The 15,703-nt window shown below is 25.0% G+C and overlaps 1 protein-coding gene across 2 annotated transcripts; it reads left to right on the top strand.

The window, feature by feature from the left end:
* The first annotated feature begins 34 nt into the window (after positions 1 to 34).
* LOC107442547 (leucine zipper transcription factor-like protein 1) lies at positions 35 to 14,758 on the top strand. Of its 2 annotated transcripts, none has more exons than XM_016056132.3 (10): positions 35 to 200; positions 2,390 to 2,517; positions 3,750 to 3,944; positions 5,583 to 5,724; positions 8,913 to 8,978; positions 9,325 to 9,411; positions 10,733 to 10,804; positions 12,022 to 12,126; positions 13,455 to 13,558; positions 14,506 to 14,758. In XM_016056132.3, the coding sequence occupies exons 1-10, from the start codon at positions 198 to 200 to the stop codon at positions 14,531 to 14,533; spliced, it is 930 nt and encodes a 309-aa protein (XP_015911618.2). In that variant the 5' UTR covers positions 35 to 197; the 3' UTR covers positions 14,534 to 14,758. The 2 variants fall into 2 exon arrangements, with proteins under 2 accessions (XP_015911618.2, XP_042903362.1); XM_043047428.2 differs by having other exon boundaries at positions 96 to 226.
* The last annotated feature ends 945 nt before the right edge of the window (positions 14,759 to 15,703 follow it).

Below are 15,703 nucleotides of genomic sequence, written 5' to 3'. Positions count from 1 at the left end.
AATCGAAACGATTTTTTAAGAGATTTTAATAATCGTTATCGTTACTATGACAACTGATACAACTCTCAAGACTGTTTTGTTTCTATTCATATGTTACTTTTAAATTCAAATTCGCTTGGAATGCAGTATGTTTTAATGATAAATTTATCTTTCCCTCGAATGTTCTGTTATTGAGCAAAAATACTAAATTGGGAAATATGGTAAAATATTTTACAAGTTACAAAATGTACAATTACTTTTGTTGTCTACACTCTTTATTGCTAAAAGTAATTTAAATTGTTTTCAAGAATTGGTAAACAGTAAAAACTATGGTAACATTTGGTGTAGATCGTAAATATTGGTTCATAAACTATTGATCGCTTATTACGCCTGCTGTAATGATTTTTCTTTTAAAATATTTACATTCTAGCATTTTAAAATCATATGCTCAATTTTAAATTTCTGATCAATTTTAAAGAATCTGAATATCTAAAATTATCTTGAATTGTAATATTTTACTGTATTTTTATTTTAATCATTTTCTGTACTCAAATGCTTTGTAAATTCTTCTTTGTAATAAAAAAGCTTAAAACATTTCATGCTCTACTAAAACCCTTGATTTCATTATGAAAAAAGGCTTTCATTTATGTAAATGAAATTTCCAAAATTAAGTTTTATTATACAATCAGTTTCTAGAAGCCTTTAAATTTAGGTTACATTTGAAAGCTTCTAAGATCTTTTTGGGGGTTTAAAAAATATGCTTAGTATTTTTTGTGAGTTAATATTCAGATTTTTTTTTCAATATTGGGGTTTTAGAATAAACAAATGTCAATACATAGGAACATAAATTTTTTCTATTATAATTATTAATTCGCTTATTTCTTTTTTCTTCTTTTTAAGCTGTTTATGTTTGTAATATTTTTAAATAAAAAACTCCTTTCCTTTATACATTTCTCACTTATGTGAAGTAATTTCGATGTTATTAGTAATTGTAATTTAGATTTGTTGTTTTGTTTGACGTTTCATTATAAAGGTGAACGAAAATATATAAGATCTTACAATAAAGCATTTATAATAAACCATTTTTAAAGTTCATTATGCAAAGAATTAATTTTTGAAACATGTATTGAGGTGAAAATATTTAAAAAAAATATTTTTGTTGTTTTGTGGTTTGTAAAGCATATTGATACTAAACGAATAATTTTTAAACAGCTTTTAACATTTTTAAAAGCAAATCTTCACAAAAAGTATAATTTATTGTATTGGTTATTTTAAGGGAAATAGATGGACTGAGGTATAAACAAGCTATTTTAAGATTAAACTTTTATAATTTCACGTATTTATTAATAACATACCATTTACATAATTTAAAATTATTTATTAGGAAATACATCTTATAAGAATAGTATATACTCTTATATGATGTATGTATCCATATATTATATAAGAGTTTATACAATTCTTATTGGATTTATTTTCTAATACGTAATTTTAAAATACATAAATGGCATGCTATATTTAAAAATATTGAATATTTAGGTATCAATCCAATATTTTGGATTAAAAAGTTAACCTTATTGTTGTAAAATAATTTAAGGTCTGGTATAAACATTACATGAAAAAAGCCTTTTATATAGGTATATACTTTTATAATATAATTTAAATTTCCTAATGTGTTTAACAATATTTTTTTTAAATAAAATGTTAGTGAACAGAAGTTTCTCAAATATAATATATATATATTTTTGATTTAGTAGTCACTAAAATTCAAAGTTATTATTAGATTTTGCTAACTTTTAATTTGACTAAACTTCTTAATTGAATTCTAAAACTTAAGTCACAACAATTTTTTTACATTAAAAATTCATAACATGGATTCTCCCTTTACTTCTTTTTATTAAAGTATCTAAACATGAAAGATGGTTTTTCTGTTTTTTTGATATCATATGGATTGCAAAGTTAAGAGTGAACAAATCTAAAGCTATAGATATACATCCTAGTACAGCAGTCATCAATAGAAACAGCAAGTAATTCACTAGTTAGAAAAAGAGATGCTTTCTGTTTCGAAAGACATTCTAACTTCAAATTTCTCACCAAAACTGTGGCTTCAATGTTCAGAAAATCATATTTAACAATACTATTTTCAATATTGTTTAGGAGTTAAGGTTGCAGAGATTAAGTGCAGTCTATAATAGAATAAGTAAGGATATTTTAGACTTAATTATATTTTATTAAATGGCAAATTTTTTTGACTAAAAAATTTGTTACTTTGTCTGAAAATATCACATATCTATCATGACCTTTATTTAAAAGTAAATATTGGGTATGTATCACATTTTAATGTGCATTTTTTTATAAATCTGAATTTTTAATATAAATAAATTATTTATTCATTTTTTATTTATTTTAGGCTGAAGATTTAGCATTATCTGAACTCCACAGTGAAATGATAGGTAGCTACTTAAAGTTTGCTAAGTTTAGGAGAAGTAAGCATTTGCGAACCATTGAGCAGACCTTTGATGATATGAAATTATCAAGGTAATCTATTAAACAAAATTTTGTGATTCAAAAATTAAATTACTTCTTAAAATTTCTTCTGATATATTTTAATCATTTTATGTCAGCGAAAATAAATTCTTTAAACACGGAAAAAAAAGTTTCATTTGCAAGCAAAATTATTTTGTGAATGCTGAACTTGAATTTAGTTTTTGAATTTCTGCAGTTTCTTCTTTTTATCAAAGATTAGTTTTGATTTATTGACATATTAAAGTATAGATTTAAGCTTAATAATTTATCTTATACTGCAAGAAATTGTAGTATGGTAGAATTAAATATGTTGCAACTTAAAATATATTTTTGCATAGTAAGAATGCAAACAGATTTTACCCTCCAAGCACAGTATTACTAGCTTTATCTAGTTTGTATGGAGTTTTCTACTGTACGTACAACTTTTTCATTGAATAACTATTAAAAAACTAGTTTGTAAATTTTGTAATGCAGAAAAGTAGCTAGGTTAAAAAACCAAAATTCTGAGTTTACAAATTTAATAATGCGTAATAAATGGTCCCTAAATTGATTTTGTGTTTTGTATTATATTTACTTAATATTAGTTTTATTTAATTTGGTTTAAATAGCTATTTAGGTTGTAGATTCTGAAGATTAAATCGTAAATTTAAATTACTTAAACATGAAGTCTTTTCCATAAAAGACTTGGACCGGGTTTTAAATTTAAACGCTCAGCAGAAACATACATTTTTATCTCTTCTAGATCATCTGGAAGAAGAACAAAAATGCTAATTTTTGAAACTAACTTGAGCTAGTTTAATGTAAAATTAAATATAATTTCTCAATATTATTGAAGCATTCATCACAAACATTAATTTTTTTTTAATAAACTCAAATTATATTGCACCTCCTATCTCTTCAAACACAAATGAAAGAAGAGGAAAAAGGCTAACTTTTGAAACTGACTTGAACTAATTTTATATAAAATGAAATACCTAATATTTCTTAGTATAATCAAAATATCCTATTTTGTTTCTATCTTGAACTATAATACACATTTTAATCTCGTTCGTTTTTGTATTTTATTACTGAAGTTCTGTATTTGAATTTAGTTTTCTGCATAGCAAAAGGTTCATAAAACCGACTATATTTACTGAAATTAAGTATAGGCTCTTTTATGAGTTCTTTAATTGTCATTTTAATTTTTCTTAGTACAAGTATTAATAGAATTTGTGTTATTTAAAATTAATTATTTTTTATTTCAGATTATTGGAAGATACATATTCTGTTGATGAAGTACGTGACTTATTAGATGAACTGTGTGCATTATTGAAAGGTGATCTTGAACTAGAATTAATCAACACTGCACACACTGCTGCTTTGCTTTTATGTCAGATGTGTTGTCAAGCTCAGCAATGGCACTTAAAGCTCAGTGCTGATATATCAGAATTAGAAAACAGGTTTGTGGTAAAAAATAGTATTTTCTTTTAATATCAAAATCCACTGAAGTATCTGTCATAGGTTATATGTTTAATGTCTTATTAGAATGTACTTTCAATGGTTAGGATTTTTCATCTATTCTATTGCTCATTAAATATTTATTATAGTTGGGTTAAAATGACATTTAGTATCAGACAAATTTTTAAATTGATTTAACTGTGTTTGTGTGAAATAATTTCATTGGTATACGTAACTAGTTAATTTCTTTGTGAATTTGTATTTTATTTCGTTAGTTCTTTTTAATTAACCTTAATCTGTTTACATGTTTTTAATCACAGTAAATAAATAAAAATTGTTCGTCATGTTCAATTTAGTTTTTTCTTAATAATATTAAGAGATTAGGCAAAAAATTTACTTCAAGATAAATGTGACAAATTTTTTAAAAGGGAATAACAAATTTTAGTGTCTAATTTATTTAGTTTTTTAATAATGCAGTAAATGGCATTGTTGGCAATAATGAGTATAGCATATTGCAAGATTCTTGTCATTACGAATAAATTGAAAGGCATCCTTATTGAAATTGTGCGTAACATACAAAATTGATCTGTTTACAATGAGTTAAAAAATGAAAATGGAATATATTTTTTATCTTTTAAATTACATTGCTAAAAGAACAAAACAGATTTTTTCATCCCTTATTATAATCCTTACAGTACTCCTTACAGTATGTATCTAAATTTTTGATGAAAACCAGAAATTGCTATATGATTAATGTAAAACTTGCCAACATCTTTTCAACTCATATAAAACAGATATATTTAGCATTATTTTTTGGTATTCCACTTCACACTATTTTTCCTTTTTTTTCCTTCTATATTCTAAATGAATGTTTGAATTCCAATGACAAACAATTTTAAAAGACCAAATTAAGGAAATTGTTGGTAGAATTTCCCAGTAAAAATATTTAAACAATTACTACTGTTCTTAAATAGTTTTATAATTCAATCATTCCTATCATAGAAATTATTATACTTTTAAAACTTGTACTAACTGTGATGTTTTGTACTAGTATACTTAAATTTCAAATCTATATTCTATTTAACAATTTGTAAACTAACACTAGATGTTTATTTTAATACAAAATATTTTAAATAGGAGTTATTATGAAAGTTTATTAAATTTCTTATCTTATTATTGCTTTTTATCAGCCATAAACTGTGAATGTTCCCCTTAAATTAGAAGCTCAGTTTAAGAAGGAAACCCTTGTTAACAACATTAGTTTCTCACTTCCACTTTATAAGGTGTGGAACTGCATTTTACCCTAATTTGCCTTTCTCGGCTACTGTGGTTTTTCTTGTGCTGTTTCTTATCTTTTTTTCTCTTTCGACTACTATTCTTTCTGAAGTTTTATTTCCAACATTTATTTTTCTATTTTTCATTGGCAACTTTATTTTTTATAATTCAAATCACTTTTGTTTCTTCTCATTCACGTCTGGCAAGTCTTGAAAATGGGTGCCTGTTTTTGAGCACTTGAAGCATGCCAACTTTTATTTCCAATTTGTATATTTCGAGGCGAATGAAGATTTTAATTAAGTAAAATAACAATCTTATTCTTTCTCTTTTGTGTTTTCTTTTAAACTGAAATCTAATCTTTTCAGGGATCTTCTAGAGAAGGTGAATAAATTTGAAGAGAGATTGAATAGTAGCTCTCTTGAAAAAGGGTTGAATGGTTCTCCTTTAAGAGTCAATAAGTTACAACCTTTGGGAGAAAATGCAGGAGCTTCTCAATTGCTTCAACTTGTAAGAAAATGTTTTTTTTGTATGTGTGTTATTGTAAACATGTGTTTATAGACATATTTCTGAAAGATGTTGATTGATTGAATCTAAGGTTCAATGGCACTAAGTTCAAATAAGGACATGCTGTGCCAAACAATTTATTACAGATTAAACGGACTGTATTATTGCTACATAAGACAAAAAAAAAAAACCTGATATACAAAATTAACATAAAAACAAAAAAACATTTTAAATTGGTGTAAGTGAATAAAACCAGATAAAATAAATGATGTTAACACACAAAATAAGTAAAACGGTATGGAGACGATAAATGCTTACTGAAGCGAATAAAATTATAAATACAAGGAAACATTTAAATATAATTTAAAGTACCAATAGTGTGTATAATTATAAAAAATTTTAAACTTGATTGGCGTCATCTAAAATATCCTCCGAAGATAAAATAAAACTTAGGAAAAAAGTAAAGATATGACGATTAAAACACAGGCAAATGATTAAAAAAAGATAAAATATGAGTAAACCGTTACATTTTCCAACTTAAGAAACAAAAAGGGCATTGGTTTGAAGAGTTAAAATTGTTAACACTGAGGCTTAAGAGATATGGTAGCCATAATCTAACATTCTATTTATAATATTGCAGGATTTAGTGACTAATCATCAGGAACCTTTCTTTAACTTTGAAGGATGATAAATTTCGGTTAGATTTTCATAAGAAATAAAATTAATTTTATAAAATATTTGTTATGCATTACATTAAATTAAGTTACATGGAAAATAACTTGCTTAATCGAATGTTCAAGTATGAAATGGCATTTAATTGAATCGTGAAATCTAATACAGGATATTTAAGACGTAATAATAAGATTAGGGCATATTTATGCATTTTTTACATTGTGTTTTGTCCTGTTTCCTCTCTTTTTAATTCAGTTTGCTTCATAATGAATCGAGGCACTGATTATTAGTGATTTTTCTTTTATGGTACTTTTCCTGTACATTGTTAAAAAAATCTAATGATTAGATTTTTTCATATTATGTCTCAATCTTAATGGTTAGAGAGGATGATATAAAATATGCTAATTAGTTAGTGCAGATCATATTTTAAGTTACTAAATCAAGCAAAAAACAAACATACTTTCTCTGAATAAACACGTCTCTCTTTTCGATAGATCTCTCTTTCCATCTTTTCAATTTCTGACCATCAAAATGTAGAGGGTAGCCATGATATGGAAAGTATAATCACAATAATTTGATCAAGAGAGCGGTCTAAAGTTTGGACTTTTTAATGTTAAGGTTACTTTTGCTTGTTTTGTCATATCTCGGGAAATTTTTAAGCAAATTGAAAAATTTTTGCACACATTTATAAAATTTGTTTAATTAAAGATAATTTTATGCGAAAAATAATTTTTAATTATTATTTATTATTTTTATCACTGTATTTCGTAAAAGTTGAAAAAATTTTATTGTAAATCATAAAAATTTTGCATCATTATAAGGAATGTAATTTTATGTGGCAAAAATGTAACATTTAAACAAAATTGGAATTTTAAATATATTACTTTTTCAAAATTCGATTTCTCAGGTTCTGTTATTATCTCAGGATTTGTTAAAATTTGCTATTTTGCTCTGTAGAATTACATTCTAAAAATTATGCAAAAATTTGTCTGCCTTACAATTCAAGATTTTCGACTATTATTGAATAAAATAATATAAAATAACTAATTATAATATTATTACTAATTATATTTTTATTATTATTAATTATTACTAATTATAATAATCATTCAGAACTATTTTTCATGTGGAATTATCCTTTATCAATGAATTTTATAATTTCGTGCAAAAAGTTTTTAACTCACTTAAAAATTTCTTGAGGGATCTGAACTTTGAACCACTCTCTTGACCAAACTCTCTTGACCAAGCCATATTTCCCAGATTGCAGCTACCCCCTGCATTTTGAGAGTCAGAAATCCAATTCCGTCAACAAAAGGGTACATTTATTCAGAGAAAGTAAGTTTTTGTGTATAAATTTTTAATTTAAAACATCGTCTGCACTAAATTAGCATGTTTGTGTTATCCCATCATACCATTAAGATTGAGACGTAGCACCTGAAAATCTTATTATTTGATCAAAGTTTATTCAGTGTGATTCGTTTTATTTATTTATTTTCTTTTTTTTATACTGTACATATTTTCTTTTAAAAAGATAATCTTTATAATTGGAAAGCTCCACTCACAAACCCCCATAGATTGCTTCTTATTCATTATTGTATTCTCAAAAGTCAATATTTTTCAAAATATCACTAAGATAATATTGTTAATAAAATGTATAAATTTAGGAATACAGAATTCTTCATGCAAAAAGAAAAAAATAAATAAGGAAGGAATTTTACTCTTTAACAAAAACCATATATTATTATAATTGTTTGAATTGGAATACAGAGAGAAAATGTATTCTAGAATTTAGATTTTTTTCAATAATAAGCACCAATTCCTTCTTATAATTCGTTAATTTAAATATAATATTATAGTTGCTTATTAATTTATTGCTACTTAATTTGGTGTGGTTTCATAATTTTTTTAATGTCGACTACCTATTTTTCAAGCTGTTTTACTAACTGAAATTCATACATTCTCTCAATTTCTTTATTTTAATTTATTATAAATATAAGATTTACATTTTTATAATTTAATTCAAAATATGAACTTTGAATTTAAACTGCCTGATTCTTTTCAAAGTAAAAGAATTTAATATATTTTTGGTTTCATGTTCAGAATTGAGTAAATTTAGAATCTAAAAATTAAAAAAATTTACTGTGACCATGCACCAATATTTCCTTTAGAGAATATAAAAATGAACACGAAGATTAAACAACATTGGTTTATAGAGTAATTCAGCTTTTATTGATATTATTTGTTAATAGCAAAAATAATTAATTAAAAAGGATTGCTATTTCAAAATTTTTTTTTATAAAAATATCATTTAAAAGCTGTTTTTTATCATTGTGTTTTAGCAAACAGTAATTTAATATCTCTAATTTTTATGGTCTTTAGATCAATATGAAAGAGACTATTATATTTTTCATACAATATATATTATTTTGCTATATTATATCACTATATTTAAATTAATACAATTAAATTTACATTTTTTATGTATATTTGATGAATCTTTTGTGCTGAAAATAAATCAGGAAATTGATCGACTCAATGAAGAAAACAGAAGGCTGTCTGAGAAACTGAAGAGTGTAGAAAAGCAGGTAATTATTGAGATAAAACATACATCTCTCACTCAATTCAAATCTAAAATTCAATTTATTTTGCGATTTTAAGATTAAAAATAAGTTTTCAGTAAAATTACTCATGACTACTTTGTTATAAGATTTATAATGAACTACAGCTGTTCTTACTACAATAATTGTGGGTTATACAAAACTTTACTTAGAAAATATGAAATCAGATTTTATGTTTATACATTACCAAAACTAATCATACACTACTATCTTTTCCTAAAGTGAAAAATTAAATTTTTATTCTATCATAACCTTAATTATTGTTAATTTGTGTGGAATTGTTATCTAAAAATGTATTAATTTTCTTTTACAGACTGTTGATATATTAGAGAGTAAAGCTGCTTTGACTGCAAATCTTGTAGAAGTACAACAAGAACTAAAGGAAATGAAAGAAGGAAAGGTGTTAATTAAATATTCTTAAAGTATATATTATTGAAGCATGAAGTTCAAAAATCTATAAATGTTAGGCATTGAACACTTTTGATTAATTTGAAATATAATATACTGTATGTTTGTTGTAAGATAATTGGATAACCCGCCTTTATGCAACTATTGTCATTTTGCTAGTTGGAAAACAAAGTATTTTTAATCAACCTAACACTTTTTATGCTTAGTGTAATCACCAAATGACGTCCAGTGGCTGAGTGGTAGTGCTTCGCGTTTCTGTGCCATAGGTCCAGGGTTCGATCCTCGAACTGGGTAAGATTGATTCAGTCTTTCATCCCTTCAGTGGGTCGATAAATGAGTACCAAGCATGCTTGGAAACTAAGCGCTGGGGATTTTGCATTCTGCTGACCACCTAACCGGAACATCTGCTCCTGCACCCCATAGCCCAAGCTCAAGAAACTGAGATGGGCACAGTAGACCTTGGCCCTCTATGGTCTGTCGCGCTACTGTGTTTGGTAGTTTAGTTTTAGCAATCACCAAATACTGTTAGGCGAATTATAATATATATTATTTATTGCTTAATAAGTATTATTTCTTTCAAGCTGTTTGCAATGAGCCTATGCAAGCAATTATTGGCTAATTAAAGAATATTTTGTTCATTACTCAATCTATCAGGTTCACTATACTTCTTTACTCAAAAAGCTGGCATTGCAAAGCTCATTGCAATAAACCTAAGTAAACTTAACCTGAGTGATTCTTGGTTCAATTTTTCATTAGTCTAAATGCATGTGAGCTGTGTAAAAAGACTGAAAACCATCAGAATAGTTAGAAAATACTAGAGAGTTTTTCGATTAGCCAAGCACATTACAAAAGGGCGGCAACCTTCACAAAGAGCTGAAATTTTCAATTACCTTAATTATACGTTCTACGTATAAGAAACAAAAAAGGGTGAAAACAAATTAAGAAATAAAAACTACTCCTGATTGTTTCAAAGTTTGCATGATTAATCAATTTCTTAAAGTATTACTTATTAAAGAAAAAAATTTTTTTTTCTTTCTAAATTCATAAATATGCATCAAATCATATTGTGTTTTTTTTTTCTTACTTAAATAATTTTATCGTTAGTTAACATGAAATGAGACTAATTATTAATGAATATGTTATGTAAATACAGTAGTAAATGAACAAAAAATTTCTATTGCTTTTATAATTTACTATTTATATATTTTTAACTTGCATTTGAATATTTTTAATCAGCTTTCATATATACCTATTTATATAAAAGATTTGCTATTTCCATATTTTCTTATGTATATCTTGTTACTCTATTGCAGGCAGAAAATGTTGAGAAAGATTTAAAACACTTGGAAGATGAAATGAATCAAGTGAAAAAGGAACTAGAAACAGTTGAGCATTAATTACTTTTTCTCATATAATATATTAGCGAAATGTAACACCAAAATCATATATATTTGATGATAAGAAAAATTTTAAAATTGTTTTTCATCTTCGGCACCAGTTTTAGTTTGAAAAAAGTAACAATGTATTATGATTTTACCAATCCGAAATAGATACAAATGTTTCTTAATTATTTCTAATAATTAAACAATTGCTACTAATTAGAAGCCAAATTAAGATAATTCTATTCCAATCTGGTGTTGGCATTCTTAATGTATCTTAATGTAATCTGAAATTATTTGCATTTTCTTAACTTTATTTTAAATTGTTTGATGCTGCATTATTCAAAATTAGAATTTTTTTATTTTTTTTTATGCTTAGTAAATTTCCAAAACTCTTTATCAAGCATTTTGTTTGAATTTGAAATGTAAAGTATGGTTCGATTCTAGTTCCTTATTTTCTTATGTTTTAAATTTGAAATGAATATCTTAGCTAATACAGATTATTATTGCTTTATTTTTAAAATTAAACATTAGTTAGACTAGAAGGTGATAATAAATGCATTTTTTAAAAAAAAAACTTTTTTGCCTTTATGGAACATTATTTATGTTTTTTTTTTTGTCATGTCGTGAAAAAAAAATTATTATGAATTTTGTAATTTTGAATCATATTTTACATTTTAAGAGAAATATGCATGTGAATTAATTTTTTTTTTCATTAATATTGTTATTCTAAATATCCTTCAATAACAAGTATTATACTACACAGAGTTTTTCAAGATATTGGAATTTACTTTTGAACAATCTTTTTAAATAATCTTTTAATTTTTAAAACATCAAAAACATTTGATAGTATAATATTTCTAAAGTTCTTGAAGATAGTAACTAGAAACTAATGAATTCTTAATTATCTGTATCAAGAAATTATTTATATTTTATTTTAATTATAAATTGCACATTTATTTTTTTTACCTCATTTTTTATTTAATTTATGAAAAAAAACTTATTATTTAATTCTTTTTTTAAAAAAATGTTAATAAAAACAAGTTTTTAAAAATTTCATTTTAAATCTTTTTGTTAATTTATAAGGTTTGTTTTCTGGGATTTTCAGATTAGTAACATTCTAGTCTAGATCATTAGTTTAAAAAAGTGCTATAAAAAATACTTAACGGCAAAAGTATAATACTTATTGATGAAAAATATTATATTTTTTCTCTGCATTTTAGACAATGTGTGCAAGTGCCTATACACAACAAAATCTTGAATGTGATTTACTGGAAACAAAACAAAGATTTTTAGAAGTGCAATCACAACTTCAACTAGCTGAAAAGGTAATAATGTCTAAATTTATCTCGACTTTACATTCATGATTGGGATTAAAGTGATTTTTTTTTTCTAAAATGTGTGTAAAATTAATTATTAGATTTTAAAAAAAAGATTTAAAAATTAAATTTGTTTATATTTTTCTTATTTTTACCTTTAGTGTATCCCTAGTCTAATTTTAATAACTAATTAAATTATTCAAGTTACTTATGTTAATAATTTTAATGAAGTATAAATTCACTATTTTATGGATGTAAAATTTTTTTTTTTTAATAAACCATCTAGCACTCCCATAAATACATGCAAATATTTCTCCTGTACTCATAATGTTTCTATGTATCATAAGAAGACAATTGCCAACTTTCCTTTACATGCTTAGTCTCCTTTAATGGCATTTACCTGTAATATTTATTTGCTATTCCTTATTAATATTATTCTCTGCTATTATTAAATTTTTGATTTTAACTTTATTCAAAATTCCAGGCTAAAAACTTAGTTTTTCTTTGATATAAAATAATCCTTTGACATTACCATATTAATTTTATGAAAAATGTATTTAGTTACAGCTTTATAATTAATGTTATGTAAGACTGTGTACCATCAACATATGCAATGAGTTAGAAATAACTATTCAAAACTGAAAAGCAATATTAGGGATAATTTTGACCTTTTGCTAAATAATCTCGTTCGGCTCTTAATCATTATTTATGGCAACTAAAAATTTAATACAGATTTATAGAACAATTTTTTAGATGAAGGGGCGATGGCGAGCAAGCAAAGTAACTATGTTTAAATTGCACTTCAATAGAATCTGAAACTTAATCTGTGAAAAAAATCTGTGCTAATTCAATAAAACATTTTTGGATTTTTTTATTGAAAACTTTTTAATTTTAATGTGATAAATCTTTATTGTTGATAAATGAAAATAATTGATACTATTGGGGGGCTGATGAGAGAAGCAATAAGTCGGGGCATGAAATACATAAATACTTTCATAAAAATACAGCAAAAATTAGTTTGCTATGAAGAAAGTGTGCAGAGCAAAATATGATTATAAGCATACAACACCAACAGTTAATTATTTACATATCAATTAATATTAATTAACTGTTTTTTTTAAATTTTTATAAAGCTAAATAATGTATTTTAACATAACTTTTTGCATCTTATGAATGTTGAAAAAATATATGTTAGTGTTTTTATTTCCTTGTGGTACTTGGGAAAAAGTCTGTGAAACCTATATTTGGTTCCAGAAGGAGGTTCAATTTTATCCTGATTTTATATTTGATATTTAATCATTATAAAAATAAATTATGTTGCTTTATATTTTTTGCAGGAACTGGAAGTGAAACTGAGCCAAACTGGAGCATTCAAGAATATGAAAAAAATGCTAGCTACTAAAAATGAACAGATAAAAACTTTGCGACAGAAACTTAATAAGTATAGAATTTATTGTAATCAATAATTTTTATAATTATTTTATCATTAGTAATAACTTTTATTGACTTTTTGATAATTATAACTTGTGATTGATTGATTGATTGAATCTAGGATTAAATGACACAAAGTCAAAGAGAAAAGGATATGCTGTGCAAAGCATTAGGTTTATAAATAATTTGTGTGCCATTTAACTAATGGATTAAGTTCAAAATGGCGCTTTTAAATAATGTGTTATTTTTATTTGCTATGTGCCATCAAATTCATTATATACAGATTTTTTCATTATTTTGTGAATTCTATATGTTATTGATAACAAGGTAAATATATATATAAATATATATAACTTTAATCAATTAAGGTCTTTAAAATAATACTTTGTCTTATTCTTCACCAACTTATTGCAATAAATCATTTGTGTTTTGTACCGTTTCATGCAATATTGTACATGCATAACCATTAAAAATTTTATTTGTTTTTATAACTACCCTAATTATGATGATAATAGAAAGGGGATATTGTTTGCTAACATCTTTTTTAATTTTATGAAAAGCTAACATGAAGTAACATAAAAAAATTAAACAAAGTGTTCCAATAATTTATATTTTTAAACACTATCTAAATAAATAGTGAAAAAGTTGGGATGAAAACAATAAAGCCAGTTTGGTTCCCTGATTAAACTTTAGAGTGTTTCTAATTAGCACCTTTCATCTGCTTTATCTTCCTTCCACCAGCAGTAAAACAATTCATTTTTATTAATTGTGTTTTGTTAGATTTCGATGGCATGCTTGTTTTTCCCTAACTTAAACTTTAATTTGCTACCCCTAATGTGTCTATTTTTTAGTTCATTTATGATGAGTATAATAAAGTATATTCATCATCAGTATTATCTAGTATAATGAAATACCTTGTATAATACTGCTGATTGACACCAAAATTATTTATTTCAGCTATGAAAATACCACAGATGAAGATTAAGAGAGAAATAGCACTGTTCTTCAGTGATAACAAGCACAGATAATTTAAGAATTTAGAAAACAATCTAGTCATCAAACTTTATGTTTATCGACATGTTAGTTAATGTATATCTAATTATTTATTTTTATAAATTTTGCTTCTCAAATGTACACACTGATATACATGCTTAAATGTATAAAAGAAATCTATTTATCTAAAAATAAATATAATTAAGCACAGGAGAAATTTTATAAAATGAATTACATTATCATTAAAAAACATTCACACATAGCTCAATAAATTCATATCTGTAAACTTTTTACTGCATTCTGTCTCTCAGAACATAGGAATCATAAAAAGTCTTATAACTCAATTTTCTTAAAGGTACAAAAAAGTACTAGTTTTGCAATTGTAAACTAGTATGATCTGCGCTATGTTTGGTCTGTCATTTAGAATTATTCCTTTGTAAAGCACTACAGGAGGTATAAGCTGAAATTTTTTTTACATGCACATTTTATGTTGCTTGCTGTTTTGATATAATTCAATTAAACATAGGGTCTAGTGGCAAGTCCAAAAAAAGACATGCTGCACCAGATAATATGTCAAAACAGATTAAAAGCTAAAGTACATATTAAAATTTATTTGCCATAAAATTAAATTGATAAAATGGTACAAGTGAATAAAATTAACTAAAATATGTGAATGCTATATAAAAAACACAAAATAAATGCAACAGTACGAAGATGGTGAAATTTTTTAAAAAAGTAAATAAAATAATAAATACAAGGAAGCATTTATATGCAGTTAAAAATAACACTTGCATAAATATATTAGGATTATGAATGTAATCCAGCATACTTACCGAGAAAGGTAAGACGATATTGGCTAACTGTTTTGATATATGCTAAAGTAGCTAGCTCTTTCATTTAAAAAGAGTAATGCCATTCTAAATCATTTTTAAACCTGTACTTACAAAAATTTGCTTTACCAATACTTGTATATAAAACAAAAGTTAACATGAAATATTTTGTAAGATGAGATAATTACATAAATAAGCATGTTTTTAATATGCATATAAAATCCCCCCCCCCCAACATAACAGTAAAAGGAGCAAAATAGTCTGTACGCCATCTTGAAAAACAAGAAGTAGACGCTCTTGAATTGTAGTCTTCTTCTGTCATATTACTGTGT

Source organism: Parasteatoda tepidariorum, chromosome 10, assembly GCF_043381705.1.
Source record: "Parasteatoda tepidariorum isolate YZ-2023 chromosome 10, CAS_Ptep_4.0, whole genome shotgun sequence".
NCBI lineage: Eukaryota > Metazoa > Arthropoda > Arachnida > Araneae > Theridiidae > Parasteatoda > Parasteatoda tepidariorum.
This window is presented reverse-complemented; position numbering and strand designations above follow the sequence as displayed.

Coding starts and splice junctions, on each gene's coding strand:
- LOC107442547 (XM_016056132.3), top strand. Junction 3,945..5,582: donor ATATCAGAATTAGAAAACAG/GTTTGTGGTAAA, acceptor TAATCTTTTCAG/GGATCTTCTAGAGAAGGTGA. Junction 5,725..8,912: donor CTTCTCAATTGCTTCAACTT/GTAAGAAAATGT, acceptor AAAATAAATCAG/GAAATTGATCGACTCAATGA.